The sequence below is a fragment of the Rhodofomes roseus genome (assembly GCF_022264815.1).
Source record: "Rhodofomes roseus strain CIRM-BRFM 1785 chromosome Unknown C8Q71scaffold_14, whole genome shotgun sequence".
Taxonomy (NCBI): Eukaryota; Fungi; Basidiomycota; class Agaricomycetes; order Polyporales; family Fomitopsidaceae; genus Rhodofomes; species Rhodofomes roseus.
In genome coordinates, this window is record NW_025952970.1 from 360,337 (window position 1) to 388,298 (window position 27,962).

A 27,962-nucleotide genomic window follows, 5' to 3' on the forward strand; every position below is an offset into this window, starting at 1 on the left:
GGCGTTCTTGAGAGATATCTTTCAAGGTGGATATGGTTAGACTAGAGGGGGAGGGCGTAGAGTGGTGGGAGAAGGCAGGGTGGCGGTGAGTGTCACTGTCAATCGCAACGTCCCCGTACGGCGTCGCGCGGTCCGGAGGTCGCCAGCCACTGTGACGGAGCACCGTGTTTTGGCCTGCTTGTCTTCTACCACAAACCAGCAAGGTCTGGAGCCAACTCTCGTGCTCTCCGTCGTGCGTCGCGCTGGTCAACATGGTTTCTGCGGATAACTTGAATCTGGACTGTCTCGAGCTTATATTTGCATATCTGTATGGCAACGACTTGGTCTCTGTCTCGCTCGTCAGTCGGTCGTTTTTGGCGGGAGTCATCTCAAGACTCTACCGTAGCTTGATATTCAAGTTAAACCAAGCAAAACGATATCCTGCTGTGCGTGTTTACCGCTTGGGTCCTTCATTGTCCATACTTAGATGTGTGTAGATCCTGTCACCGTTTGCCTCTGTGCTCCGCCACCCTCACCTAGCCACCCATGTACGGCACATCGGTACGACTGCCGCCACGCACCTGCTCGGTGATATCTACTCATCGCATTCTCAGACATACGGGCGGTGCCCAGCAATAAGTCCGTTGTGCACCCAGAGTTCATGCGCGACTGCGCTCGCACCATCGACCTCTGCGACAATATCGTCTCCTTCACATGCACACCTAGCGTCCTAGCGTCCTTCCTCCTCAGTCTCCAGAAGAAGCTCTCGCTGCAGCATATACGCGTCAATGCTAACCTGACGTACGAACAATCGCAGCTTTTCGCCAAAATATCAGGCCTCAGGAGCATCGCTTTGGACACCGGCTCGCCGTATGTGGTAGACGTCTTACCAAAATGGATAGCCTCGGTGAAGACTACATTGATGAACCTAACATTATTTGTGCGTTACTACTTCCGCGATACAATTCTCTGTGCTCAATCACGGTATGCTACCGCAGTCCATCCAAGAGTTGAACGACTGCATCCTGGAAAGCGTACTCATCGACCTTCCACATTTGACTGGATTGCACGTCATTAACTGCACCAAGATCGACCACAATACAGTCCTGCGCCTTACCTCACATACACCAGATCTGCGGAGTCTCTCCTTTACGAGCTGGGTACGTACATGTTTTGGCACTTACTTCGCCAGCTCCATCTCATCAGCCTCTCAGGACTCTCCTCGGGCTGCGGGTTCCATCATAAATGGCATCATCACCCCTCTCCGCCGCCTTCGCCACCTCACGATTGATAGCCATCATTCCCTCTCCCCGACCAACACGCCCGGTCTCTGGACGTCTTTCATCCAGAAAACACGCATGTGGTCAGCCCCTCTGCGTTCCATCACACTCAGGCTCACCGAGAAACTGGTCATCGCGGACGGTTTCATTGATGAGCTCCTGAACGCGCACGACGCCACGCTTACGCACGTAGCCCTGCTGAACTGCTCGCTGAGCCTGGAGAGCGTCCGCAAGATCTGCAGGCGCTGCGCGGAGCTCGAGCGGTTCGCAGTGAGCATCCCCATCAGGGACATCGTACGTCCGTAGCGCTGCAGTGGGGTCGCATATACTGACCCTCGTCTGCGCAGTACTCATTCGCCGAGGCGCTCTCGCGGTCGACGAGTCTCCATACGCTCAGCGACGTCAGCGACACGCATTCTTCGCATGGCACACGGGTTGCCGTGTCTAAGCCGGACATACGCACCATCATGGGGATCGTGCCCAACCTCCGCAGGGTCATCACGGACGAGCGTGTGTGGACGGTACGTCCCCCAGGCCCCTCTACCATCTCAGTTGTCGTACTGCCGACGTGTGGACTGACTTTACCTCTTGCCGGTATGCAGGCTGAGAAGCGCAGAGACGGTGGGTTCCGGCTGGAGCTGAAGCGGAAGACGTCTCCGCCTACGCACTGGTTCATGCCCCCGTCAAAGTCGTACCAGTATTGATCTCTTGTACGCCGTCTCCCGACGACCACGCGGTCAATGACGATGTTTGCTACGTGCGGGTTCACGCTGCCTCCGGTGTCGGCGGGAACCTGGAGTGTCTCAGATGCGAGCTCGGCAGCAGTGTCAAGTGGATGGCCTCAAGATGGCCTAGTTAGGCTAGTACAATAAACGTACGTGCTGTGTTGCGGGCAGCATTGAGAATTAGCGTAAGGGTCGGATCACCGAAGGTAAGCTAGGATGTTGCACATCCAGCCTGAGGGTGGGGATGTCTGGCGTAACGACCTCGGACACTTTTCTGCCTCATGGCATTCTTGCGCACGTCGATCGCGGTGATTGCTTGTGGAGTAGGACCATGTCGCTCTAGGTTCGACACAAACCCCTCACGTGTGAGGGCCGTGTGGAGGGTCTTGGTATGAGACTACATGTCGCTCCATTGCAAATGTCCAACTCACAAACGCGCAACGTGCGCTTAGATCTACATACATTGTCTACAGGTATGACTGAGTATGACGATCATCACTCGCCAATCCTCCAGTGACTCGGACAGCTCGAAGGGTCCATTGCAAGCTTCTAACACGATGACCTGTTTGTACGCCGTCTTTTGACATGTCACCGATGCATTGCAGTATCTCTGCAGAAAGTCTGCGAGAATGTGATTAGGCAGACTCGACATGCACGACTGGAAGAAACTGACGCATGATCGCAGCCAGTCTGGCGCAGCCGACTGCACTCAAGACAGGATCTCAGGCCACGACAGTGTGCAGTCAAACGACTTCGACGGGAGATGCCACTTATGACGACAGCGAAGTCCGGCATGTCGACACCTAGACTTGAGCTTGACAGGCACGATCACAGTAGGCGTGCACAAAGAAGACAACTACCGGAGAGCTATCTTGGACACTGCGTGTTGATCGTGATTTCCCGGCCGGGGAAATCTGCAGGACAAGTCAGCTTTCCGGCGAGCTTCCTGTAGATGTCCTGGGAGCAGCTTTCCGTCCAATGTCCGTTGTATATACAAGTTACATAATCTAGTCGCGCGGGCAGGTGACCATATCAGTCGCGTCGCGTCGCACGCGTATGCGTTCGAACGCCACTGTCGAGGCTCGAACATTGCGCGCATACATCCGTGACACTCGCGCTCAGCTTGCTCTCAACCAATACAACCCAATTTTTCGACTCTTGCAGCAATGCCCAAGTCTACTGAGCCAGCACGACAAGCCCTCCAACCTACTAAGCCGTACAGTAATCCGATCTGGCAGCGTGCAGGAACGGGGCTTCATAGATGCCCATGTAGTGTCTGCAAGATCAATCCTCATAGCGACCTCCAGTCTCGGAGCAACATCGGGAAGCATTTGCGGAAAGATCAAGACCGAGAGAACAAAGCGCAGCTACTGGAAAATAGAAAGCTTCGCAGCAACTTGATTGCAACCCAAGGGGAACAGCCAAGCAAATCTGACCGCGACAGACCCACGCCGAGGGAGACTAAGGCAGCGTTGGAGGGGTTTAGTGTCGGCGGAATGCGTTCCCACCACAGCCGCGACCAAGAGATTAAGGATGAGCCTGCGGTACGAGACCTGTTTGTCACAACTTTGCGCCGGCTGACTGATGCCATATTTCAGATAAATCAGATTGTTGGCTTTCACGGAGAACCAAAAGAGCGAACGCCAATGTAATGTGTCCATCTTGTCCGACTTTAACAACAGATGCTGACAGTGTATGACTTTACAGGGAACACTCTGAATTAGAGTATATGGATCTGGACGCGAGTGAGATGCTCCCGAAGCCACCTCCCCGGCACGATAGCAATAACACCCTGCCAACTTCAGATTCTGAAGCTCGACCACGGTCAGCGGTCACTGTCGTTCACCCGCATGCCGCATGCGGCGAGTCTCTCCCCGGTGTTCATTCACCTCCCATGTGCTCCGGGTCACCATCTACTCGTCCGTCTCCCATTCACTTCCCTGCTGTTGCCAGGTCATCGCCGGTCTCGTCTGGCAGCCTTCATGTTCCGACTGTTCACTCCGAGCCAGCGCACGTCAGCGCCATTACACCGCGTGTTCACTCTCGCTCTCCGTTGCTTCTCTCGCCGGCGGCCTCAGTGTCTGTGTCTCGTTCCGAAAGTCCGACTATCGACGTCACGGTGCATTCCTCGTTCGAAGAGAAGGCTCTATGTCAGCAGCCAACTACCACAACAGGCGAAGAAGATGAAGAGGAAGCCCCTGCTCTCGAAGATGACCCTGCGTACGCCTCACGGGAAGAACTATTCGATGACCTTTTCCATGGTATACACCATTCCGCAGACCTGTTCTACGACGGCCTTGCCTGTGAACCGCCAGCTTTCAGTGAGGCTCCCGTTATTCGGAACGCGTATATCGAGGCGTTCATTTCGGCTACCTTCGACCATGCGACCCACGAAGCGGTGCAGCGCAGTCTGAAGAGTCACCAACGTACGATCGCATCCCTCGACCGGCGTCACGGTCAGGAGACCCCGGGACTCGACAAGATGGCACTCACTCTTCGTACGGTGGAACGTCGTCTTGGCATCGACCCTGATCAGTGCATCGTGTACTACTTCTTGTGCAACGTATGCTGGTTTCGGCATCATCCTTCCGAGCTATACAAGCTCGACAGCCCGGATTGTACCCAGGATGGCTGTTCAGGGACGCTGTTCACGGCAAAGGTGATGAGCAATAAGAAGACCAAGCGCATACCGGTGAAGATCTTCCCTGTCACCCCGCTTAAGCAGGCGCTGCAGCGAATACTTCTCCGACCAGGGAAGTACGAGGAGTTTCAACACTGGCGGAAGGAGGGTGACGAACCGGGGCGTGTACCGCCTTTGACGGCACGCGGGATGGACGCATTCGAGGATCCCTCCGTTCGCATGCAGGACGTGTATGACGGCTGGGGATGGCGTGCGATACAAGCAGGCCTGAAACGGCGTCGTGGTGGGAAATGGGATGTCGAGGACGTTGATGTTCATGAAATTCATCAGCGGTTTGTTTCTCTCCCATGCGGCCTGGTACTGATGTTCAACATCGACTGGTAAGCGTTTTGTAGTACAGGGATCATGGTCGCTATCGCCGTCATGACCTGGACAAACACTGATCACGTACTGATTTGGAACCCTGCTTGCAGGTTCAGTGCCAGCAAGCGATCACATCACTCGACAGGTGCGGTTTATGTTACAATCTGCAACAATCCTCGACACAAGCGGTTTCTGAGGGAGGAGAGCATTCTTGTATCTGGCATCCCCGGACCGCATGAGCCATCGCTAGAGCAGCTCAATCATATCCTTGAGCCCTTCGTTCAAGATGTCAAAGAACTCGAGGACGGTGAGCTACTATCCAATTTGTGTAACCGTTACAGAAAGATGTTCAGTATGACTTACTGGATTACACAACTACAGGTGTGCTCATGAAGGTTCACGGGAAGGAGGGTGTGCATCCAATACATGGAACACTGTATATTGACGCCTCCGACCTCCCAGCCAGTCGTAAGGCAGCCGGTTTGCGTGGGCCAACATCGAAGGACTTTATGTGCTGCTATTGCTACCAGAGCTTCGATTCGCTCACAACTGCAGACGCGTTTGATTCGGAAAGTGAGTTTCATTGTGTTTCGACTTGTTTGAATCTTTACGGATATCTATCATTACTTCTAGCATTTCGTCTGCGAGATGACTGGCGCTTTCTCAAGTACGCGTTTAGGGCACGCATATCAGACTCTGAGGCACGCGATGAGATTGCAGAAAAGCGTGGCATACGCTGGTCTATCTTAGATGCTCTTCCGGGATGGATGCCGGCGCAAAACTCACCCCCAGAACCGATGCATGCGAATTATCTTGGTAGGTTTGGGTTCCTTTATCTCGACCTTGTGTGCTATTGATACACTTTATATTGCACAGTCCAGATCAAACATACATTCCAGGAGATCCTGGTTGGCTCTGGGATGTTCACTGCTCGTAGCCGGAACGACAAGCCACTCACGAAGTTTGAAGACTTCCTCAACTCAATTTGGTGGCCTTCGTCATCTGGACGTGTACCGCAGAAGGCGAGTAATTCATTCGATGTTCAAATTCAGTACGCCTTGATTGATTTTCTTCTGAAAATCTGGCAGGTCGCCGATGGCTGCTCAGTCAAGGCAGACCAGTGGCGCAACCTTGTCCATGTACTAGCAGTCGCCCTGTACTGTGCATGGCAGACAGACGGCATCATCCCTGATACCGATGCACCACGCCCCAAGCCCAAAACCAATGTGGCGAAGGCCCTTTCAGCAAAAGAACGACTGTTGCGGTTGCGACGACATGCTGTTCTTGCGGCACGCGATAATGCGACGGCGGCCGAGTTCGATGCCGCAGATGCTTTAGAGATCAGTCGGAACTACCAGGAACACTACAGTAACGTTCTCGAGCTCTGCACCGCTCTGCGGATCTGGGGATCACAGTCAATATCACCAGACGAGGTGATACGGGCGCATGAGTGCCACGCTCGAGCATGTCAGGCTTGGGCGCAAATGAACTGCCACTTGACACCGTACTTCCACCTCGCTGCACACAATCCCCAGTTTTACCTGCGCCTAGGCCCTTCGTACGCATGGTGGGCGTACCCATATGAGCGGAACAATGGGTTCCTCGGTCGTTTCAAGACAAACGGACACACTGGTGGGGAGCTCGAGGCGACAATGATGCGCGGTTGGATCAAAAGTCAATTGATACATGATCTTGTAAGTGCAGAATATTCCCGGTCTTGAACATTGCTGATTATCACGAATTCTCGGAGATTCTGCGCCTTGACAACCTTGATCACAAGTCAGTAGAGGACATCGCCGTCCTTGAGGAATTGCGCAGTCTTCTCAAGAGCAACAGTCGGCCGAATCATCAACGTGGTACACTCCTCAATCTCGTTGGCCAGATGGTTGCCCGGGACACTGGTGGTACGCCCTCAACATTACTTATCAATTCAAGTATACAACTACCCTTCTACGCCTGTTTCGCAGAACGACTCAAACTCCCGCAGCAGTCGAGAAAAGTCAAGCTCGTTGATCTTGGCATATACGGTCTTGTCTTGCGTTTTCTGCAGCATACCTGGGGCGATGTAGTGCACCTCGTTCCAGCCACTGCACCTGTCGACGCCGGGGAACCCTTCGTCGCCACCAATATTCCCACCTATTCGCACATCCTCGTTGATGGTCTTCGATACGGGGCATATACAATGCATCGTGGACGAACGTCATGCTATGGGTACATCGACGGTCGTTGCCCTGTGCGTATCGTTCATCTACTGACCATCAAGCACCAACGGCGCGACCGCGCGCTGGCCCCGTTGGAGATAACATGCGCTGTTGTACAGCGTTTCTTTGCAGATGAGAACATGCCGGTGATGCCCTGGTCCATGCGGTGCGTTGCGAGTCAGCAAACACAGCAATGACCCAGCTGATTGCATCATTTGCAGTTCGACAGACCTTGGCATTGCCACTTGGCACGTAGATCGTTTTGCTGCGGCCGAGATCGTTCAGGTGACCCGCTTCTCTGGACACTTCGCCCTTGCAGAGGTTCCGTACCAAGATCACAAGTTCTGGGTCACCATGTCGCTATGTCATGTACGTTGTGCCTTGTCAAATCCACGGGACTGTGACTCACTGTGGCTGCTGACACAACTCACACTGTGATGACGGCAGGACGCTCAAGAACCTGATGTACTTGAGGACGACGATAGCAACGAAGATTTCTAGCGCCTCTGGTCATGACGGCGGAAGCTGGAACGTGCTCAGCCTCAGCAGCACTCGTACATCAGGCACGTCTGACGTTTCACATTGATTCATCACACTAATTTAGCACAATGTACAAGGACAATCTTGGAAGACCAACGATATGAATCAGGTACCGCTACATCATTGCCATGTCAGCGAGCAATGCCGGGTCAACTGGGATAGATTGAGAGCCAGTCCGAGTCCCGGCGGCCTCCTCCTCACCCTCGTCGTCACTCGTCTCATCCCCCACCTCGTCCCCTGCCTCATTCCCCGCCGTCCCCGGTTCAGCATCCTCATCTACATCCACCATGTCTCCGGAATTGCCCTGAGACTCTACTATGCCATTCTGACGAGCCCGCCATTCCGGATTGATCATACCATCGGGTATCTGGATCGCGTTCTTGACCTTAGCCAAGCTTGGAAGCTCCTTGTCCCTCGGCTGGCCACGGATTCGAGTAAGGAACTGGTGGCTTGACGGCTTCCCCCTGCGTCCCTTCAAAATTGCTTCGTCGAGGCTTTGAAGCAATGGCCCAAGCTGCAGGTGAGTGTTGAATTCGGCTCGAATTGGAGATCAATACCAGATTGATACGCACCGCAGCTAGACGATAAGTAGGAGGCCGCGCGGTGACCGCACATCGAGCATTGCTACCAGCTCCCTTCTGTTTACCCGCGCTGCACTCTTCCTCCGAGGTCTCCGCGTCGATTGCATTTGGTACGTCGTGATCTTCAAGTTCGTCTTCGGCCCCGGACTCATCAGTCGACATGTACTTGGTTGTACTGAAGAACCAGTCATAAGCGGCGTCTGCCAGCTCAGGGACCTTGGTGCGCGCAGCCGCGCGTTGACGCAGTTTCTAAGGTACGTCAATGAATGACACGTGTTGTTAATACTACACGCTTCTACAGGCTGACGGGGAACGAAAACATACCTGCTGCTTGCGCGCCTCATGGCGTCTCTTCCTCGCCTTCCTCGCCTTTTCCGCTGCCGACTTCTTCGTAAGTTTATACCTATCCCTCAGTGACTCCCACACAGCCTCAACCACGGCTTCAATGTCAGACAGTGAGTAGCTAGCCAGCTGCTCCGCTGTCATCCCCGAAAGCCACCTCAGCCCATCTGTCTGAATCTTCGATGCGATCTCCTTCATCCACCCGACTTTGTTTGGGTAAACTCTGTCCCAGGTAGGTCGGAGACGGCGGTGTACTTCACCCGGCGTACCGATGTCCTCAACTTCAACCCAGAAACATCCCTCGTCACGGCTTGGCTCAGGCAACGGGCACTTGTGGTCGATACCAATCATGTCGTACACAGCATTACGGGTCATAGCCTATCCCGCAAACGGCCCGGGTGCGTCATTGATCATTGCCTCAGTTACGTGTTTGTGCCACTTACCTGCAGGCGCGTCTTCCGTACAGAATTGCACGCTTCGGACGGCACAGACACCTCAGGTAGATCTGTTCAAAGAGCACAGTGAGTATCAATATGTCAGCAAATCACAGATACGCACGTCCAACCGAGTTTGCAAGCAGGCTCAGGTGTTCGAGTCTCGGGGTTATCTCTTCGACGGTTGCCTGCAACTTGTCGACGACTTCTTCAAGCCGAGCAACCCGTCCGCGCAGAGAGTCTTCGCCGACGCGGATAGCACAGTCGAGCTCCTCGGTCATTGCCCACAGATTATCGATTTCTACCCCGTTGCGTTCGGTCTCTCCAGCATTGGCATCCAGCTCGGCACGAGTCTTCGCAACTGCGCTCTTCAACCCTTGGATAATGTCAGTGGTCGCTTTACTTATCTTCACAGCCTTCTGTCCCGTGCCGCCGGCAAGAGTCAAGCTAGACGCGGCTTGCGCAGTAACCGGGGGAACATGTGAAGTTGTTTCTGTCCCTGGCCCGGCCACATGGTAAGAAACACGTATGCTTATCGGAATCGTGAAAACTTACTGACGCCAGCCTGCTTCACTACAGGACTCTCGCTCCTCGGAGCACCCTCTGCAGAGAACGGATCGTTGAACCCGCTTGTTGGTCCAAGCCCTGGGCGACTGGCTACTGGCTTCGGCGTGGCCCTGCCACTATCAGTGAGTGGCCCCCGATCCGGATTGATATCGAGCCGTGGTCGCTTAGACGGATCTGGACGCGAGTCCGAGTCAATCTTCGCCGACGCTTTGGTTGCCTTGGGACGCTTGGCTTTGCTAGGCATCGCTGCGGGGTGTGTAAAGTCGGTGTAGGAAGACTCGCCGTGTTTTTGAGTACCTCCGAGTCGTCATTTGAGTGAGTTTTCCTGCGCATTTGACAGGTGTTCACCGTTGTTTTCTTACCCAGTACAGCTCTCCAACGTATCCCCTCAAAACGCATGCGCTGATGTCACCTTGCGACATCTCCGCATGGCGGCCTGAGGCGATCATTGTACGGTGGATCTGCGCTCACGGCGCTGTGTCGTGAGCTTCAGCGCGACAAATCATGTCAGGCTTCTATGTATTCAATGTTTTGTATGCTACTCGACTCTACAATACATTTCAACAAGCCATGTTACCGCATGATGGGCTAGTGCTGGCACGCGGGCCCCCTGAGCGACCGAGCATTTGTGGGGCGGGTACTTGACGGGAAGTGACAGGAAACAAACTAGAAATTGATCGAACATTAGAACTTCCCTGTCAATGACCTGCCAATACCCGTGCCGTATATCACATGGATACTCGTAGGACATGCCGGGTTTCCAGCCAAAATCCTGGGCGTACATTTGGCTTGACGCGCGGTGGGAGCTACTTATCTATGCCGTACCAACAGCGCTTCGCGAACTTGACCACAGTCGACCACATTACGCATATCCGTGGAGGCGTACCTCGCTCCTTTCCCACTAGTAGACCCAGAACTGGCCGCGCTGCCAGTCGGCCTTGATAGTGTATCTCCTCCGATTTTCATCCGGTGTTGGGCAATGTGGCAAATGAGCTACATCGTATTTGTGTGATTGGTGATGGAATGACAGTACAATACCGGCTTAGACGACCCTCAGAAAAGTCGTCTTAGTGATCTGCCTACGGGAGACTAATTCTCGAAGTGGCAGCGGCTGTGACGTCGAAGGTTGCATTGTCCGCCCTCGGGCTGCGGCGATGTAGTATGGTCTTGATGTCGGCTGCCGTTCTGCTAAGATCTTGGTCGGCGTATGAGATGGTCTTCATATCGAGGACGGACAACATGGCGGGTACGAGTATGGACTATGTGGCTGGTAGCGCATTCAAGTCGATTTCGATTGCTACGGTGTAGTAGGACCTCTTCGTAAAGGGGTCGTTTGCTGCGCGGTGGAAGTGAGCGACGATGTCCACTGCAAGCTGGAGCGTACCAGAGAAGCAAACTACTGTCCTGGGTTATCATCCGGAGCACGTGGTCACATCAAAGCATTCTGCGGCTTCCAGTCAGAGAAATGAGTACGATGTGGACACTGACACCATGACATACCCGCACCTGTGACTAAATGTCAGCTAGTCCACCGTGAACAAGCGAAGGAATTGGTTAGCTCTTCCAGCTAAGTCCACCGCTCGGACAGCGCGGATGTGTCGGCCTTTGATATGACTGTAGCTAATCCCGAGCTGGTCCGTATGCATGTCGGATATTGGGCTGCGCCACCTGCTGCGCTGGTGTGACACTGGTCTCTCGGTGGCACGATCCCCCAGTGGCTGAGCGGTTTGATCGCGATCTGCGTCCCGTCAAACACCGCCTGTATATGATTTCAAACGATGGGGCCTGACAATAATATGGACTTAGCTGTCAGAGGCTGTCAGTCTGTCGGTAGAGATCCAGCGAGATGTGCCGGCATTCGTGACCTGCCAGGCTGCCTCTATACGGGGCCTCGCCGCCTCGCTGGGCTTCGGCACGCATTGATTTTGCCAACTTGAGCCTAGTTCGAACGACTATCGATTCCATGTCGCCCGTGATGATGGATAGGATGACACGCACCAGCGGAGGTACTTGGAAGGTACCATTTCATTGACGCATGAAAACTCAGCCCGAACACGAGCTGCCTCGATGCTTCGTGGATCAGAAGCGATAGATGTTAGGCCAGGGGCCAGAGCAGGGTCTTTCGTCCAGGAACGACCACGTGATGGCGTGCGAGACGAATGGACCCACTGGCACCTACGAACCGGAGGAGTCTAAGTCTTGCTCCCGACCACGATGATCCATCAACGGTGTTCCCTTCGTCCTTGCCCGGTGCTCCCTCGGGTTCAAAAGGTTCGCCCCAGAGCAAGCAAGGAAGAACGTTCGCCCGGTAGGAGGAGACACAGCATGCTGCGTGCCAACCAAGATCTGCATGCCAGCAATTGCCCTCGCTTGCTCGTGTAACTGTACGTGAGCCACCTCTTGGCCACCTCCGAGTCTGGCCTATCAGAACCGTTGACAAAGGAGACTCACTGCCAGTCGTTATGCCATCGTGACATGCGGTGGCAGTGCTAAGGCTGTTTCCCGCGAGGGAACGTTACGGCCGCAGCCGACCCCAGTCCCTTGCCGAGCCTTCCTCGCCGAGACGCAGATCTTGCGCGCTTTGTCGAGATTTTCTGATGCCGCTGGCGTAGTGCGCCTCGCTTCCGATCTTCGACCTCTAGGGCGGCGCCACCGGCGGGGATCTCGTCGTTTCAGTCCGAGCTAGGGAAGGCTACGCCATTCTTCGCTATCATGTCCGCTTTCAGTAACCTACGGTGCAACGCAAAGACCGCAGCGAGTCGGACCCATCGCGCGCCTGAGGCTTGATGCATATTTACCGCCACGTCTCTAACCCAGCCTGTCGCAGCGGTTAAGCGAATGTACGCTCTAAGTATGGCACGCGGAGCGACCTGAATCAATGCTGGGGTAACGCTCGTGGTGCGGCCGGGGTCTTGGTAAGTTATCTTCCATCATGAATTCGTCTGACCCTGGACTAATCTGGATTCAGGTGCTCGCATGTTGACGACAGCTCCCGTCCCAGGCCATGCCTGTATTTATAACCTTCATGCTATGATGCAGGCATCGTTGACCCTCCCCTCTGTGGCCCGGCCTCGTACACCTCCAGCCTCGTTTCGTTATGTCGGACGCTTACATGCAATTCTGGGCTTCTCCGTCCGCGCCGGCGACCGCCTTCGGGCGCCACCGCCCTCTCGCACCCCTCGCCGGCGTGCATGTGTCCCCAATCTGTCTCGGGACAATGAGCATCGGCACGACATGGGCCCCGATCACTGGAACTGTCACCAAAGAGGTGGCGTTCAAGATATTTGACGCGTATTACGGGGCCGGCGGGAACTTCATTGATACGTCGAACAACTACCACGACGAGGAGTCTGAGGCGTTCATTGGGGAGTGGATGGAGGCGAGGGGCATCCGGGAGGAGATAGTGGTTGCGACGAAGGTCGGTCTTGACGTCGTCCGGAATCGCAAGAGAGTTGACGCGCGCCGCAGTACACTAGCAACTACAAGCGCGGCCAGAAGGTCGGGCAGATGACGCACTACGCGGGTAACAACATGAAGTCTCTGCACAATTCTGTGGAAGCCTCCCTGAAGAAGCTCCGCACCGATCACATCGACATTCTCTACGTGCACTTCGTAAGCGTCATGTCTGAAACCGAAGCCTCCGGCCTCACTCACCTGAAACACGAACCAGTGGGACTGGACTTGCGGCATTGAGGAGATCATGAACGGCCTGCACAACCTCGTCGCGGCGGGCAAAGTGCTGTACCTCGTACGTCCGGCCATATCGTTGTCGTCCGAAGGCACGGCTCATCGGTCTCTAGGGCATCTCTGACACCCCAGCATGGATTGTGGCGAAGGCGAACACGTACGCGCGGTGCATGGGCAAGACACCATTCTGCATCTACCAGGGCCTCTGGAACGTCATGCAGCGGGACTTCGAGCGTGATATCATACCTATGGCGCGCGCGGAGGGTACGCACCGAGTTTCCTGTCCAGCTTGCAGATCGTCCTGATGGTACTCTGTCATGTCCGCAGGAATGGCGCTAGCCCCGTGGGGTGTCCTGGCGTCCGGCAAAATACGGACAGACGCGGAAGAAGAACGGCGTGCCCAGACCGGGGAGCGAGGTAAGTCGCCTGAGCGTATGAGAACCAATCGATCCAGAACGTGCTCGCAGGTCGTAAGGACATGGGCAGCGACGATTGGAAGCGTACGCCGGCGCAACGGAGGGTTTGCCAAGCGCTCGAGAAGGTGGCAAAAGAGGTCGGCGCCAAGAGTATCAGAGCTGGTGAGTGTGCCTTCGGTGTCCGCCCTGGTGCCGGATCATGCTAAGAAGCTGCCTTGGACCAGTCGCTATCGCATACGTGATGCAGAAAACGCCATACGTATTCCCAATCATCGGTGGCCGGAAAGTCGAGCAGATCACAGACAACGCCGAAGCACTCGAGATCGCTCTGAGCCCCGAGCAGATCACGTACATCGAGAGCGTGGTCCCATTCGACCCTGGATTCCCTGGATTCGTGTGCGTAAGTAACGTTATTGCTGCTGGGCTAGCTGCGGAAACGTGAAGCTGATTGATGACTTGTGGATAGGGCGACGGTTCGTTCTATATACCGCTTCAGGGTTCAGCAGGCAACTTCGACAGATGGCCTACCCAGCAAGCTATCCGACCCAGTGGCAGCAAATCGGTTCGCGCCCTCAACGGTGCGAACGGGTCGAATGGTCACGCGTGAGGTGTTCCTGGGCTCATTGGAGGTATACAGTCATCGACCCCATGTGGTACACGAGTGTGTGTGCGCTTCTCCGCAGTGTGCGATCGTTATCAATCGTCGTATTTTGGTACTTACTCCAAGTCTTCCGAGAGATTCGTTGCATCCTCATGAGAATCAAGCGTAAGGTTTCGTGAGTAAGCACGTACCTTCGGCCTCGTACCCATCCTTTTTCCAACAGTAGTCGCTGCGGTGGTAGGTAGACCGTAGGGTGCGGATTGGGCCCTACGACAGACGACGCGCAGCGCGTGAACCGCGAGTTGTGCTGTATTTGGCCTACTTTCCATTTTAAGTTGTGGTCGCGGTTCTGCCACCATCGACGGTACCGGCGTGTAGGAAGTCCACACCTACAGTCTTCGTTCATGTCGTAGCTCAAAGACAAGAGTCGGAGCGAAGCCTTGACGAGCAAGGATAACGCGTCCGGGGTACATGCCGGGTGTGTACCCACTGTGGCGCGTGCGAAGCGCGGCCCGAGCGTGGCCCTCCTCCGAGTCCGGATCCCCGGCACGTCGACTGCCGGCAGGCGCACCGTTGCGTAAGCCCGGTAGTCCCTCCTCCCCGGAAAGCGTTGTGGCACCCAGAGGACGCACATAGGTAACCGTGACAAAGCCACATCGCCAAACGCCACATTTCGAACTTCAAGCTTCAAGCTCGAGCTGTGCACTGGGGGTGCATATCGGGCTGTCGTCAAGACGCGTAACATGCTGCTCTCCAGCTCCTCGACAGTAGAGGGAACCTACAGTTGACCTAGAAGCCGGGCACGCTATTTCAAGGTCTGCATTTGCCCACGGCAGGACATTCGAGACCGGGTGTACTCTCTTCCGTCATATCCGCATGCAACCTGAATAGGCACTCGACCGCCACTCTTAATCAGAGACGTTCCAGGTTAAACTTGGTTAAACGTTAATCTCAAAGAAACCAGCTTCCGCCGATTTCCCAGCTGCTTACGGAGCACACGCGGGCGGGAATCCACCTCAAAATCCGGAGAGGCTTTCAGAGGCTTTCAAACATTGACAGAGGCGTTTGCGCGTCGAACGCCGCTGGTAGCTTGTCAGCGTACATCCGGCGGTAACGAACGCACCAGGGAAGGCTCGAGGATGTCACGATCGTGCCCTCTTACGGTCCCGCCATGACGCACTTGCCTTTGCTGACGCGATGAAAGCCCACAGACAGCCCGAAATAAAAACCCCGTCCGTGTCGACGAAGGGCACCAGTGTCTCCGTCTCCCACTTCATAACAGCCCGCTCCTCTTACACTCATACTGCGCGAGCAAGATGTCCCTCTTCCACATTCCTCCCCCACCCACCAAGACCCGCCTGGGTCGGCACCGTCAGCTCTCTAAGCTCGCGGGGGTGCACGTCTCGCCGCTCTGCCTGGGAGCGATGTCCATTGGCGACCAGTGGGAGAAGATCGGTTTCGGCGCCATGGACAAGGAGAGCAGCTTCAAGCTGCTCGACGCATTCTACGAGGCCGGCGGGAACTTCATCGACACCGCCAACAACTACCAGGACGAGACGTCCGAGATATTCATCGGCGAGTGGATGGAGCAGCGCGGAGTCCGTGACCAGATGGTCATTGCAACGAAGGTAAGTGACGCTTCGACGTCCACGGACGAGGAGATCCCGAGGCGCTGATGCCCCCATTCGCAGTACTCCACGAACTACAAGCGAGGATCCGATATTCCCCAACAGACACACTATGTGGGGAATAACATCAAGTCCCTCCACATGTCCGTTACAGCCTCGTTGAAGAAACTTCGCACGGACTACATCGACATCCTCTACGTCCACTGGGTAAGTGCGCACTACGTGACCTCCAGGTCGTCAGGCTGATGAGACAATGACACACAGTGGGATTGGTCCTGTGGCGTTGAGGAGGTCATGAACGGCCTCCACAACCTCGTAGCCCAGGGCAAGGTTCTCTACTTGGTACGAGAACTCATCTGATCGGGAGGGGCAGTTCAGACCCTAACCTCCTTTCTAGGGCATATCCGACACGCCTGCGTGGCTCGTCTCCAAGGCGAACATGTATGCGCGGATGGCGAACAAGACGCCGTTCGCGATCTACCAGGGCGCGTGGAGCGTCCTGCAGCGCGACTTCGAGCGGGACATCATCCCGATGGTGCGTGAGGAAGGTGAGCAGTCTCAACGGCTCGCTATATGCGTCCGCCTCATGCCGTGGATGTAAAGGCATGGCGCTCGCGCCCTGGAATGTGCTTGCTGGAGGGAAAATCCGGACGGATGCTGAAGAAGAGCGCCGCCGTCAGACGGGCGAGAAAGGTGCGTTCAGTGTCGGTCTTGTCTGCTAGTCTGACTGATTAAATCCCGTCACAGGTCGCCGTACATTCGCCCCTCAATGGGAGCGCACGGAAGACGAGCGCAAGGTCTGCCTCGCCCTCGAGAAGGTCGCCGGAGAGGTTGGCGCGAAGAGCATCACTGCAGGTAAGCTTTCAACCATCCTGATTGCTGCAGGCTCCGCTTACGGGGACGACGTGCGTAGTGGCACTGGCGTACGTGATGCAGAAGACGCCGTACGTGTTCCCGATCATCGGCGGACGCAAGGTCGAGCACCTGCTCGACAACATCTCCGCGCTCGACATCGCGCTCAGCGAGGAGCAGGTCCAGTACCTCGAGGGCGTCCTGCCGTTCGTCCGCGGGTTCCCGCACGACATGATCGTAAGTGTCTCAGTGTACGAGGATGCTATTGGCAAGATTGCTGACGGCCTCGTTCCTAGGGCGATGGCACGGGCTACGGATTCTTGAACGCGATGGGTGGTTACTTCGACCGCTGGCCGCGCCCTCAGGCCCTCAGACCGACGGCAGCGTAGAGGGTCCAGGAGTTCACAGTCGTGCTGTGCATTGCGGATAGGCATGACGTGTAGGGAATAATCTGTTGTAGTATACAGCAATGAACGCCGCTCAGACTTCTGAGCTCGTACTACTAGAGTGTCTTCTGCTCATTCATTGTAATTTGTAAGTTACCAAGTACGCAAACGAGTACTTCTTTGGATTGATCTTTGAAACGCCACAAAGTGCCGGAGATCTCCGTTGCTAGCGGAGTCGCAGCAAGACCGTGACCGTGAGTCTGAGTGCCGCTCTCGTTCAGGTTCTTGCCATGATAAACCTCCTTGCTTACACTGGCAGGATTCAATGTGCTGCTTTGACATGGCTTGTTCGAGATCATGATCGCCGGGAGGGACCTGAGGCCTGAGGGACTCTGCCCAAGCTCGGCTCGTATATGCGTCTTCAGCGTGGCCGGCTAGACTCGGATGAGTCTACCGAAAGCGACGCGGTACGCAATGACAATCGTCGCCAGATATCACCAGAATCAAGTCCGGGTCGTCTCAAGTACAAGTACTTATGCGCTCCCGGCTCGGGTGTGTTTCAGAGGTCCAACAAGTACTCCACGGACAGTGACCGGAATGATCCTACTCTGCGATTGCAACGAGACAGCTGTCCGTGTGGACGCAGGTTCTGCTGTGGACGGAGTCTCGCCGGGAGGGCGGTGCTCCAAACCTCAGGCCTCAGGCTGAAGCTGAAGGGTCAAGCCGTCATTGCCTGTATTCGGCAACGCCAATCTCGCGCTACAATCTTCTGGAAGGATACTAGCTTCGCGGTACTACGGTACAGTTATCCCCGGGAACGAGAACAGTCGACGGATCTCCGTCTAGAATTCAAGGGGCAAGTCGATCCTGGGGAACGTGTGCTCGACACAGTCACTAGTACCCGGTGCGTGGCAACCTGCATCTGGCCTACTCTGCAAGTACGCATCAATGAGGGCGCAGAGCCTGTTGCGACGGCCACTTGTCAAAGTGCCCGCCACATTTGAATGGGTAAGAGTATTCCGTCCCGTCGCCCTAGACCCCGCACTGATTAGCTTCCGCAGGTCCGGCCCAACAAAGTGAGGAGGGACACTCACGATGATGTTGTATGGGAATCCAAGTTCAAACGACTGCGTGCTGTCTATGAACGCGATTTGCTCGGGGCTGAGCGAGATCTCCAGGGCCTTAAGATTATCCATCAAGTGCTCGACCTTCCGGCCCCCGATTACAGGGAACACAAAAGGCGTCTTCTGCATCACGTATGCAATCGCAACTACGCAATTGTGAGCCACATCGATCGTGAGGTCGCCGTCAAGTCGCGGACACGTACCGGCCGTGATACTCTTCACGCCAACCTCTTCCGCGACCTTCTCGAGAGCCTGGCATACTTTTTTCTGTTCTGGCGTACGTTCCCACTGCCCGTTTCTGGTCCGGCCTGCGTGCAGACACCTGTTTGGCGGTTGCGAAAAGACAAAGCAGACCAGTGCGAGCTCACCATGTTCACCACTCTGGCGACGGCGCTCTTCCTCCTCGTCGGTGCGAATCCTGCCACCCCCCAAGACGTTCCAGGGCGCGATCGCCATGCCTGCTCACACTAGCGGTGAGAGGGAGCCCTTGTCGGACCGCATATAAGCAAGACGTACCCTGGGCTCGACACATTGGGATGATCTCGCGCTCGATGTCACGGTCGAGCACGCTCCATGAGCCCTGGTAGATGACGAATGGAGCCTTGCCGGTGAGCCGTGCGTACATATTCGCCGCTGACACGACCCATGCTGGCGCATCCGAGACTCCCTATTGACATTCAGCACGCAGGAGAGTATTAATTGTGAATGATGCTCACAAGGTACAGCACTTTCCTCTGTTGCACGAGGTAGTGTAGGCCGTTCATAACTTCTTCAATGCCACACGTCCAGTCCCACTTTCCACGGGCAGGGTCAGCCAAATCTTATGGATATGTGCGCGCGGCTTACCCAGTGGACGTAGAGGATGTCTATGTAATCCGTCCGCAGCTTCTTCAGGGAGTCCTCGACGGAAAGGTACAGCGACTTCATATTGTTTCCCGTGAATGTCGTCTTCTGCCGGTAGTTCTCCCTGCGCTTGTAGTTGTTCGTATACTGAAAGACAATTGTTTAGATAGTGTTCCACGCCAATTCGTTCCCAAATGGGGGTCACCGACCTTGGTCGCTATGATCAATTGGTCGCGCAATCCGCGCTCCTGCATCCACTCGCCGAGGAATTCCTCAGAAGTGCCGTCCTGGTACAAGTTCGCGGTGTCGATGAAATTGCCGCCCGCATCGTAGAACGCGTCGAGGATGCGGAAGCTTTGCGCCTTGTCCATGGCGCCCATCTGCGTCCATTTGTCGCCGATGCTCATTGCTCCAAGGCAGATGGGCGATACGTGTACGCCCGCGAGGGGCGCCAGCTGGCGGTGGCGGCCGAGCCTGGTCTTCGGCGTCGGCGGTGGGGCCCAAAAGTTTTCCATAGGTGGGTACAACTAGATTGAAGAGAAGTCGTCGTCGTCAGTGTTTGTTACGGACCTCCCTTTTATCTCACAGGTGTTGGCCGATCATTCCACGCTCAGTCACCGTCTTTGTGTTTGACATCGGTTGGCAGATTGCATCAGCAAAAAGCCACCTAATCATCCCACATAAACACCCTAATTAGATAGATGAGACGGGCCCTGTGACCCTTCTAGTGTAGGCTCGCTTCCGCACATTCATCTCCTCCTCCTCCTCCACCTGGACATCACTGTTACCAGGCCTTATTACGCTGACACGCCCATCAGGCGCGGCAGCCTAACAAGGTTCTTTTCGCCTCTACACGCCATCTGCCAGTTTCTTGCCAGTCTCGCCCGCTCCCTTAGTAGCCGGTGTGACGTGCGATGCGCCGGCCGATGTCGACTATGACCAGACGCAGGTTCTGCTGTGGACGGAGTCTCGCCGGCAGGAAGGTGCTCCAAACCTCGAGCCAGGCTGAGCGCTGAAGCGCTGAAGTGTCAAGCCGTCATTGCCTGTATTCGGCAACGCCAATCTCGCGCTACAATCTTCTGGAAGGATAATAGCTTCGCGGTACTACGGTACACTTATCCCCGGGAACGAGAACAGTTGACGGAGAGAGAGCGAAGTTCTTTGTTTTTATACTGCGCGACAGGCGAACGTAGCGCGCCAAAGCGCAGTGTAACTATCTACAGTAAGTAAATAGAGGAAGCAGTTGACGGATCTCTGTCTAGAATAGAATTCAAGGGGCAAGTTGATCCTGGGGAGCGTGTGCTCGACACAGTACCCGGTGCGTGGCAACCTGCATCTGGCCTACTCTGCAAGTACGCATCAATGAGGGCGCAGAGCCTGTTGCGACGGCCACTTGTCAAAGTGCCCGCCACATTTGAATGGGTCAGAGTATTCCGTTCCGTCGCCCTAGACCCCGTACTGATTAGCTACCGCAGGTCTGGCCCAACGAAGTGAGAAGAAACACTCACGATGATGTTGTATGGGAATCCAGGTTCAAACGACTGCGCGCTGTCTATGAACGCGATTTGCTCGGGGCTGAGAGAGATCTCTAGGGCCTTCAGGTTATCCATCAAGTGCTCGACCTTCCGGCCCCCAATGACGGGAAACACAAATGGCGTCTTCTGCATCACGTATGCAATCGCAACTACGCGATCGTGAGTCAACACTATTGCGAGGTGGCCGTCAAGTCGCAGACACGTACCGGCCGTGATACTCTTCACGCCAACCTCTTCCGCGACCTTCTCGAGGGCCTGGCATACTTTTCTCTGCTCTGGCGTACGTTCCCACTGCCCGTTCAGTATGGTCCGGCCTGTGTGCAGACACCTGATTGGTGATCGCGAATAGTAGAAAAAGCAGACTGGGAGCTCACCGTGTTCACCACTCTGGCGACGGCGCTCTTCCTCCTCGTCGGTGCGAATCCTGCCAGCCCCCAAGACGTTCCAGGGCGCAATCGCCATGCCTGCTCACACTAGCGGTGAGAGGGAGCCCTCGTCGGACCGCATATAAGCAAGACGTACCCTGGGATCGACACATCGGTATGATCTCGCGCTCGATGTCACGGTCGAGTACGCTCCATGAGCCCTGGTAGATGACGAATGGAGCCTTACCGGTGAGCCGTGCGTACATATTCGCCGCTGACACGACCCATGCTGGCGCATCCGAGACTCCCTATTGTCATTTAGCACGCAGAAGAGTAGTAAATGTGAACGATGCTGACAAGATACAGCACTTTCCTCTGCTGTACGAGGTAATGCAGGCCGTTCATGACTTCTTCAATTCCGCACGTCCAGTCCCACTATCCAAGGACAGGGTCAGTCGAAAGTTACGGATATGTGCGCGCGGCTTACCCAGTGGACGTAGAGGATGTCTATGTAATCCGTCCGCAGCTTCTTCAGGGAATCCTCGACGGAAAGGTACAGCGACTTCATATTGTTTCCTGTGAATGTCGTCTTCTGCCGGTAGTTCTCCCTGCGCTTGTAGTTGTTCGTATACTGATAGACAATTATTTAGATATCGTGCCACGCAAATTTGTTCCCGAATGGGGGTCACCGACCTTGGTCGCTATGATCAATTGATCGCGCTATCCACGCTCCTGCATCCACTCGCCGAGGAATTCCTCAGAGGTGCCGTCCTGGTACATGTTCGCGGTGTCGATGAAATTGCCGCCCGCATCGTAGAACGCGTCGAGGATGCGGAAGCTTTGCGCCTTGTCCATGGCGCCCATCTGCGTCCATTTGTCACCGATGCTCATTGCTCCAAGGCAGATGGGCGATACGTGTACGCCCGCGAGGGGCGCCAGCTGGCGGTGGCGGCCGAGCCTGGTCTTCGGCGTCGGCGGTGGGGCCCAAAAGTTTTCCATAGGTGGGTGCAACTAGATTGTAGAGAAGTCGTCGTCGTCAGTGTTTGTTACGGACCTCCCTTTTATCTCTCAGGTGTTGGCCAGTCATGCCATGCTCAGTCATGGTGTTTGTATTGGTGCCATCGGTCAGATTGTGGGGACCGGAGAAGGTTCAACGTTCAACGTTCAAACGTCCATGGCTGACTCACTCAAACCCTCTGCGTACGCCGATGTTAACATCGCTTCGCGCGACCATGCCAGCCGAACGCGTCACCGGCATGAGTACTTGCGCGCCATGCATATGCGTGAGTTCGCGGCTTCTGAAAACAGAACAAGGAGCTAAAATACTCGGCAACTACAAGGCCCGCTCAGATGAAAACAGACTGCGCGCGCCTCACTGCCGTACTGACGCGGTTTAAATGCTCATCATAGCCTCGAGGTGACACCCTCGCCGATGCAATTGTGCTTGGCATGTAGACGGACAGCTGGCAGTCAGTATAAGGAGAAAGTGGCTGATTAATTGACCGACGTCGGGCCTCCGAGTTGGATCTAGTGTAGTATGCTCGATGTCGTGACGATGCCTACCACTGCGGACAAACCCCTTTGTTTGGCGTCGGATTAGTCTCAGATCATCGTTAGAATGAGTATATCATCTCGAAATCCGAACATGAATTATTATCGGTGACCGAACATTGAAAGGCACGGCTCCTCATTGGCTGCCTTTCAATGTTCGGTCCAGGAAAATAGATAATATTCGGATTTCGAGATGATATACACGTTCTGACAATGTTCTGACGATGTAAGCGCTCCGTGCAACCTGCTTTGTCCGCAGTGTACGTACTGACGCTTCATAAGTAAACGCGAATCGCCACAATCAGAGTCCGACGGTTTCAAGCAGGAGCACAGGGCAATTTCACGTCCCTAGTCGATACTGGTCGGTGATCCCGGTCCACGCAACTGAACAGTGCAGCATGGCTGACAATTCGCAAGCTCACACACCCGAAGTCTTTGATCGCACAGTGAACTACAGTACTGGGCGCTAAGACTTCCGAAACAAGAAATACACTAGGACTGGGTCACGTGTATGTACAGGACTGACCAGTCGTTGGTTGACCTTGCACCCTACGTTCGTCTCGTCTCAAGTGCGTTGGACCGTTTCTTAAGAGAAAAGTGCATTGTCATGGGGTTCAGATATGTTGTCGGTGAGCGTCAAGCATCTGACTTCAAAATCTCCTTGACTCACCCCAGTTTGATTGAATATTTCTGCAGAACACCTGGAAGAGGATGAAGAGACATCCAAAGCCATACCGAAGTGGGTAGAATTGGAATACATGGTCCTCTCCCCGCCCGCAGAAAGCCAAAAGCCCAGCTCACACTCTGACAGCACATGCGGTCACTCGCAGGGCCCGGCGCGCATGTGCACTTCACGCACCTGTCCAAGTCATCTTGTCAAACTCTCACTACTCTATTTTCCGCCGATACCGGCAGTCGACTCGCTGGGGCCTCAGTACACTCAGAACCGATTCTAGATCTGATGCAACACTTGTCGATACCGATGGAGAAGGTGTGCTTGCTCGACCCGAAGGCAGGAAAAGAGATCTCTCCTGAGGACGGAGACGGTCGTTTCGAGTGCTTCCTTTTCGGGGTACGTACGTTCGATCTGCGAAGTTGTAACTGTGTCCGCGCACCCCTCACGCGATCAACGTAGGGTATCCTGGGTAAGCTGTCAAAGAGAGTGCTCGAACACGACGACTACTCAACCGACGCATAGGTGATGACCCACCGCGCGATCGAACGTCCGAACTTCGGGTCCTGGGTTTCCCTACGCGGCACCTTGGGCCTATCCAGATGACAACGGATACAGCTCTTGGAGTTGCAAAACTGGTCGTACAGGACAAGAGTGAGTCTCAGCTTTGCAACCCGTCGAATACAGAACTGAAACATCGTATATGTAGTTCCATTGTCTGAGATCCCTTACATCGTACGTGCCGCTGCAGGACATCTCTGTGCTCTCATGATGAACGAGCCTAACAGGACCACCCGACGATTGTGTTCAATCCAAAGGAAAGCGTGGAGATGCCGTTTCGTACGTCCATGCGCTCACATGCACCGCGGTAACTCGAACCTGATGTTGGCGACCAGGGTACATCGCGGAGAACGGCGAACCAAAACTCCCACCCGGGATGCGCGAGCATCTACACGAAGATCTCAACAAAAGCTTCGATTTCTGAGGCAGTGATAGAGACAAAGAACGCATAGAAGCACATAGGTGATGTATAAGTACTTTACAATGCATGCAGAGCGAACAGGCAATAGTGAGCAGATACAAGTCCAATCCATGGTAAAGCGTCAGAAACCGCTGGAGACCGAACATAATGATGGCATGCCAACTACGAGACCAGCCACCTCCCAAACCAATAATTAACAGTAACGTACACCCATCATATATCTACAGCAAGGAAGGAAATGTGGGGGCTACCGTGGCGAAGCCGTGGCTTGCCTGTCTAGGACGGACACCTCCCATGGAGGTGGCTCCCGGGGCACGTCGGAGAGATTCACGTCTGCGTTAGCATCGCGAAGTCGATCGCGCTCGTTCATGCCCATACGGACACGACACCGGACGAGACGCAGCTTCGTTCGCTTGATCCCTATGAAACATCCATAAGAGCGGACTTTCACCCTATCTGGCGCAGACCTACATGTAGAGATTGTCTCCCGGTCCTCCTCAATATACGGATTGTCCTTCTGCAGGAGGTCGTCCTGCAGCGCGTACAGACACCAGAGCGCCTCTTCATACAGCTTCTCGCACTCATCAGGGGATGCCATCTCGTTTGTGAGCTCCTTGCGAGCTGCTATCTTACTCTGAGGAACGCATCAACACAGCATCAACATTTCACACCTCAAGTCACTCACAAGGCTGAGAGCGCGGTCATAGATGAGTTGGTCCAAGAATGTCGGCGGCCCCGTGTACTGGGCCGGCAACCACGTCTTTACCAGGGCGGCGCGGTCATGGCACTTGTTGAAGTGGTCCTCGAAGTAGGTCAGAGCTGCCGCAAGGCGGTGGTAAGTAATCAGTTTGTGATTGAACATATGTTACGAACATACCTTCGTCGAAACCTTCGCTAACCTCGGTGTCCCCGTCCGGATCGCGCATCTGCAGATGCTCATAGTAATGACACAGCTTGTTCACGCCGTTCTGTGAGAACGACATGAGGAGCATGTACAGCGCGACGCAGGTCATCGCGTTGTACTCCGCCTGGATATCTGCGTTCTTCCGCTTCACAGCGTGCCGTTCAGGTTCGCCCTCCCGCCGTATGAACTTGGTCGGGTCCGGCAACGGCTCTGACAGGGGCAGGGATCAATGTCCGCGGAGACCGGGCAGATGCATGCAGACGTACTCTGAGGTATAGCCTTGACATACCCGTACATCTCGTCCGCCCAGTGTGTCAGCACCTCTGTCTTCTGCGCGAGCTCCTCAAGCGTCGCCAGCAGCTCGTCCTCCATCGCGTCTCGCTGGCCATTGACTTGCAGCCCCAGACCCTGTGCCCGACCTGACAGGATGGTTTGCCGCCGAGGCGATGACGACGACGGAGCGAACTCCTTGTAGTACGTCGTCCGCGGACCGGACGAACCAAAGAGCTTCTTCGTGGCGATGTTCAGAGCGCGTGTCAGTGCATTCGAAGCTGCGCGGGAGCCGACGCTCGATGGTGAGGAGGAAAGAGCGGGTGCGTTGGGGTTGGGTGGGGGAGGGAATGTAGTGTTGGCATTGGTAGGGGAGGACGTCTCGAAGTCTGTGTAGTCCGATCGTGTCCTCGCGTGCGGCAGAGGTAAGGGCGTCGGTAGGACACGTCGATCGCGCAGCGGACGTCGTCGGGCGGTGCTAATCTCTACAAGGGAGGTAGGTCTATTGGGAGGTGCGCTGGGATGAGTGAGCCTAGTCGCCTTACCGTCTACTGCCCGGTTGATCTCCACCGCTCGCTTGTCACCTACGAGAACATATTCACGTCGAAGGAGGCCATCCTCTTCGGTCTCTCCGGGTATGTCAGACGACTCTCCGGATGCCGGCTTGGGCAGGAGAGAAGGCTCTTGCCGCGGTGACCTAGCTGGTGATCTAGAAACTTCGACAATCCCGTTCCCAGTGCCAGTAGGACTACTGAAGGAATATTGGAAAAAAACACTAGTACAGATAGCCACACGAGCGTACCTGCGGCCAGACGGCCCACCCTGCGGTCCTCCGCTCACAATCTCCCGTCTCCGGAAGTTGAACTTGCTGGGAGGTATCATCGCTTTGGGATCGAGCACCTCTGGCGGGATGACCTTGTGATGTTCTGGTGTAATGATCTTGCCATCTGGGCCGTATTCAACACCTCCGTCGTCCACTAGCTCAGGTGTTGGCCGCGGAAACTTGGACTTCGCCATGGCGGTACTCCCGAAGAAGTCCTCGAAGCTACATCGCTCCGCAGGAACGCGCTTCAGGAGATTGCGGATGAGTTTCTTGACGTCGCTGGGTACGGGCTTGAGCTCCTCGCCCGCGGCCTGTGTACGAGACTGCGCCTGCGGGTCCTCGTCGGGAAACTTGATTCCCTTTGACATGTCGATCTTCTTGAGGAGCTCGATGTGGTTCGAGGCGCGGAAGGGCGGCTTCCCAACAGCCATCTCGTACAAGACCGCGCCCACCGACCACAGATCCGCTTTCGCATCGTACTTCTCGTAGCGGAGAATCTCGGGGGCCATGTACAGTCTAAGCATTCGTTAGTCAGGACAGCATGCGTCGCACACACAGACGCACGGTGATCCGCAGAGCGTCTCCGCCATCATGGCCTGGGGCAATGACCGTGCAAACCCGAAGTCGGCAACCTTGAGAATGGGCACGCCGAACGGATGTCCCCTCGCGAGATCGTCGGGTGACGCGGGATTCAGCAGCAGATTCTACGACGTGTCATTACAAGAACTCGTTGAGACTCTCGGCCGTCACTGACCTGAGGCTTGATATCCCTATGAATGAGGTTCCGTTGCCGCAGGAACTTGAGAGCACGAGCTTCATGAAGGTCAGGAGGGCTCAACGGCGATGGTCAGAATGCTCACCGAGCTGACGAAGGAAGCTACGGACCACTATTTCGTCCAGTCCTCCTGTTCTCGGGTGCGGATAGTACGTCGGAGCTGCGCCAGGAGAAGGTATGTACTCAAGGCCCTCCACCCTGCCTCGCTTCTTGATGTAGTTCGAAAGGTCGCCTCCGGCGCAGAACTCAATGATGAGGTATATATTTCTATCCGCACGCTGAGGATAGAGATAAATAGGCAGACCAGCCAGAAAAGTCACTCATGCTCACGACAATATCCAGCAACCTCGTAATATGTCTATGCGACAGCGCCTTGAGGATCTCTATCTCGCCCTGCAGGTTATCGAAGAGCTTCGGACTGAGCCCTGCCCTACTGACGGTCTTGATCGCGACTGGCCGGTGTGTTTGCTAGATCCACCCGTCAGCTAACTCAAGTCTGGAAATCGCGCCGATACGCACCTCATGATAACCCCGGTACACGGTCGCAAAGCTGCCCTTCCCGAGGTCGCTCACGATCACATATGGCTTGACCTCCTCATCCTCGATGCGTCTGAAGGTGGACTTGTCTGAGCTGCCGCTCGACGTCTGCTTGAGCGACGTAGGGGCCGGGGCCGGAGCCATCAGATGTCGCACTAGTCTTGCTTGCTGAAATTCAAGAGTTATGCGCCCAGAGGACCTCTTTGCGTTGATATGGTGGTTCAAGTACAAGAAGTGACTTCCAAAAGGATCACGTAAATCATGCGCGACGTGAACGGCCCATTCGAGGCTTTGATTTCGAGTAACAAGCAGTTGGAGAAGAAGAGACGGAACCGGCTCACTCAGACTGGCACTGAG

The 27,962-nt window shown here is 55.2% G+C and overlaps 10 protein-coding genes across 10 annotated transcripts; 5 read left to right on the forward strand and 5 right to left on the reverse strand.

Annotated features, from left to right (window-relative positions):
• Positions 1–133: 133 nt before the first annotated feature.
• C8Q71DRAFT_766705 (uncharacterized protein) lies at positions 134–2,200 on the forward strand. Its single transcript, XM_047924207.1, has 7 exons — positions 134–425; positions 477–540; positions 594–919; positions 978–1,139; positions 1,194–1,553; positions 1,607–1,780; positions 1,862–2,200. Exons 1-7 carry the CDS (start codon positions 252–254, stop codon positions 1,961–1,963), a joined length of 1,362 nt encoding a protein of 453 aa, XP_047777338.1. The 5' UTR covers positions 134–251; the 3' UTR covers positions 1,964–2,200.
• Positions 2,201–3,878: 1,678 nt separating this feature from the next.
• On the forward strand, positions 3,879–7,627 carry C8Q71DRAFT_710648 (uncharacterized protein; the record flags this gene model as incomplete). Its single annotated transcript, XM_047920756.1, has 9 exons — positions 3,879–5,005; positions 5,111–5,322; positions 5,370–5,561; positions 5,622–5,804; positions 5,865–6,014; positions 6,096–6,682; positions 6,739–6,892; positions 6,956–7,355; positions 7,411–7,627. The coding sequence occupies 9 exons, from the start codon at positions 3,879–3,881 to the stop codon at positions 7,625–7,627; spliced, it is 3,222 nt and encodes a 1,073-aa protein (XP_047777339.1).
• A 217-nt stretch (positions 7,628–7,844) lies between these two features.
• Positions 7,845–9,897, reverse strand: C8Q71DRAFT_859208 (uncharacterized protein; the record flags this gene model as incomplete). The annotated part of the gene is made up of 6 exons (XM_047927600.1): positions 7,845–8,243; positions 8,302–8,559; positions 8,635–9,030; positions 9,096–9,157; positions 9,211–9,585; positions 9,642–9,897. 6 exons carry the CDS (start codon positions 9,895–9,897, stop codon positions 7,845–7,847), a joined length of 1,746 nt encoding a protein of 581 aa, XP_047777340.1.
• A 2,744-nt stretch (positions 9,898–12,641) lies between these two features.
• Positions 12,642–14,370, forward strand: C8Q71DRAFT_127736 (Aldo/keto reductase). Its single transcript, XM_047916450.1, has 8 exons — positions 12,642–13,071; positions 13,122–13,265; positions 13,324–13,401; positions 13,454–13,604; positions 13,668–13,757; positions 13,808–13,918; positions 13,981–14,156; positions 14,223–14,370. Exons 1-8 carry the CDS (start codon positions 12,751–12,753, stop codon positions 14,361–14,363), a joined length of 1,212 nt encoding a protein of 403 aa, XP_047777341.1. The 5' UTR covers positions 12,642–12,750; the 3' UTR covers positions 14,364–14,370.
• On the reverse strand, positions 14,151–15,328 carry C8Q71DRAFT_127815 (uncharacterized protein). The gene is made up of 3 exons (XM_047916451.1): positions 14,751–15,328; positions 14,285–14,678; positions 14,151–14,236 (listed from the first exon to the last, which is right to left on the reverse strand). The coding sequence occupies exons 1-2, from the start codon at positions 15,100–15,102 to the stop codon at positions 14,377–14,379; spliced, it is 654 nt and encodes a 217-aa protein (XP_047777342.1). The 5' UTR covers positions 15,103–15,328; the 3' UTR covers positions 14,151–14,236; positions 14,285–14,376.
• Positions 15,329–15,379: 51 nt separating this feature from the next.
• On the forward strand, positions 15,380–17,408 carry C8Q71DRAFT_127733 (Aldo/keto reductase). Its single transcript, XM_047916449.1, has 8 exons — positions 15,380–15,985; positions 16,049–16,192; positions 16,250–16,327; positions 16,383–16,533; positions 16,589–16,678; positions 16,733–16,840; positions 16,899–17,074; positions 17,134–17,408. Exons 1-8 carry the CDS (start codon positions 15,674–15,676, stop codon positions 17,224–17,226), a joined length of 1,152 nt encoding a protein of 383 aa, XP_047777343.1. The 5' UTR covers positions 15,380–15,673; the 3' UTR covers positions 17,227–17,408.
• Positions 17,409–18,049: 641 nt separating this feature from the next.
• C8Q71DRAFT_127899 (arylalcohol dehydrogenase) lies at positions 18,050–20,031 on the reverse strand. Its single transcript, XM_047916452.1, has 8 exons — positions 19,400–20,031; positions 19,194–19,337; positions 19,064–19,141; positions 18,864–19,014; positions 18,716–18,805; positions 18,551–18,655; positions 18,318–18,493; positions 18,050–18,255 (listed from the first exon to the last, which is right to left on the reverse strand). Exons 1-8 carry the CDS (start codon positions 19,703–19,705, stop codon positions 18,169–18,171), a joined length of 1,137 nt encoding a protein of 378 aa, XP_047777344.1. The 5' UTR covers positions 19,706–20,031; the 3' UTR covers positions 18,050–18,168.
• Positions 20,032–20,549: 518 nt separating this feature from the next.
• C8Q71DRAFT_871690 (arylalcohol dehydrogenase) lies at positions 20,550–22,374 on the reverse strand (the record flags this gene model as incomplete). Its single annotated transcript, XM_047928339.1, has 10 exons — positions 22,145–22,374; positions 21,819–22,101; positions 21,784–21,791; positions 21,578–21,721; positions 21,448–21,525; positions 21,248–21,398; positions 21,100–21,189; positions 20,932–21,039; positions 20,699–20,874; positions 20,550–20,636 (listed from the first exon to the last, which is right to left on the reverse strand). Exons 1-10 carry the CDS (start codon positions 22,190–22,192, stop codon positions 20,550–20,552), a joined length of 1,173 nt encoding a protein of 390 aa, XP_047777345.1. The 5' UTR covers positions 22,193–22,374.
• Positions 22,375–23,248: 874 nt separating this feature from the next.
• Positions 23,249–24,299, forward strand: C8Q71DRAFT_797663 (SAM-dependent RNA methyltransferase; the record flags this gene model as incomplete). The annotated part of the gene is made up of 7 exons (XM_047925758.1): positions 23,249–23,270; positions 23,338–23,402; positions 23,453–23,717; positions 23,840–23,968; positions 24,024–24,049; positions 24,103–24,154; positions 24,211–24,299. The coding sequence occupies 7 exons, from the start codon at positions 23,249–23,251 to the stop codon at positions 24,297–24,299; spliced, it is 648 nt and encodes a 215-aa protein (XP_047777346.1).
• Positions 24,300–24,425: 126 nt separating this feature from the next.
• Positions 24,426–27,934, reverse strand: C8Q71DRAFT_128020 (kinase-like protein). Its single transcript, XM_047916455.1, has 11 exons — positions 27,588–27,934; positions 27,399–27,536; positions 27,154–27,346; positions 27,048–27,106; positions 26,858–26,997; positions 26,273–26,809; positions 25,467–26,221; positions 25,174–25,410; positions 24,982–25,115; positions 24,768–24,930; positions 24,426–24,716 (listed from the first exon to the last, which is right to left on the reverse strand). Exons 1-11 carry the CDS (start codon positions 27,747–27,749, stop codon positions 24,544–24,546), a joined length of 2,691 nt encoding a protein of 896 aa, XP_047777347.1. The 5' UTR covers positions 27,750–27,934; the 3' UTR covers positions 24,426–24,543.
• Between the last annotated feature and the right edge of the window lie 28 nt (positions 27,935–27,962).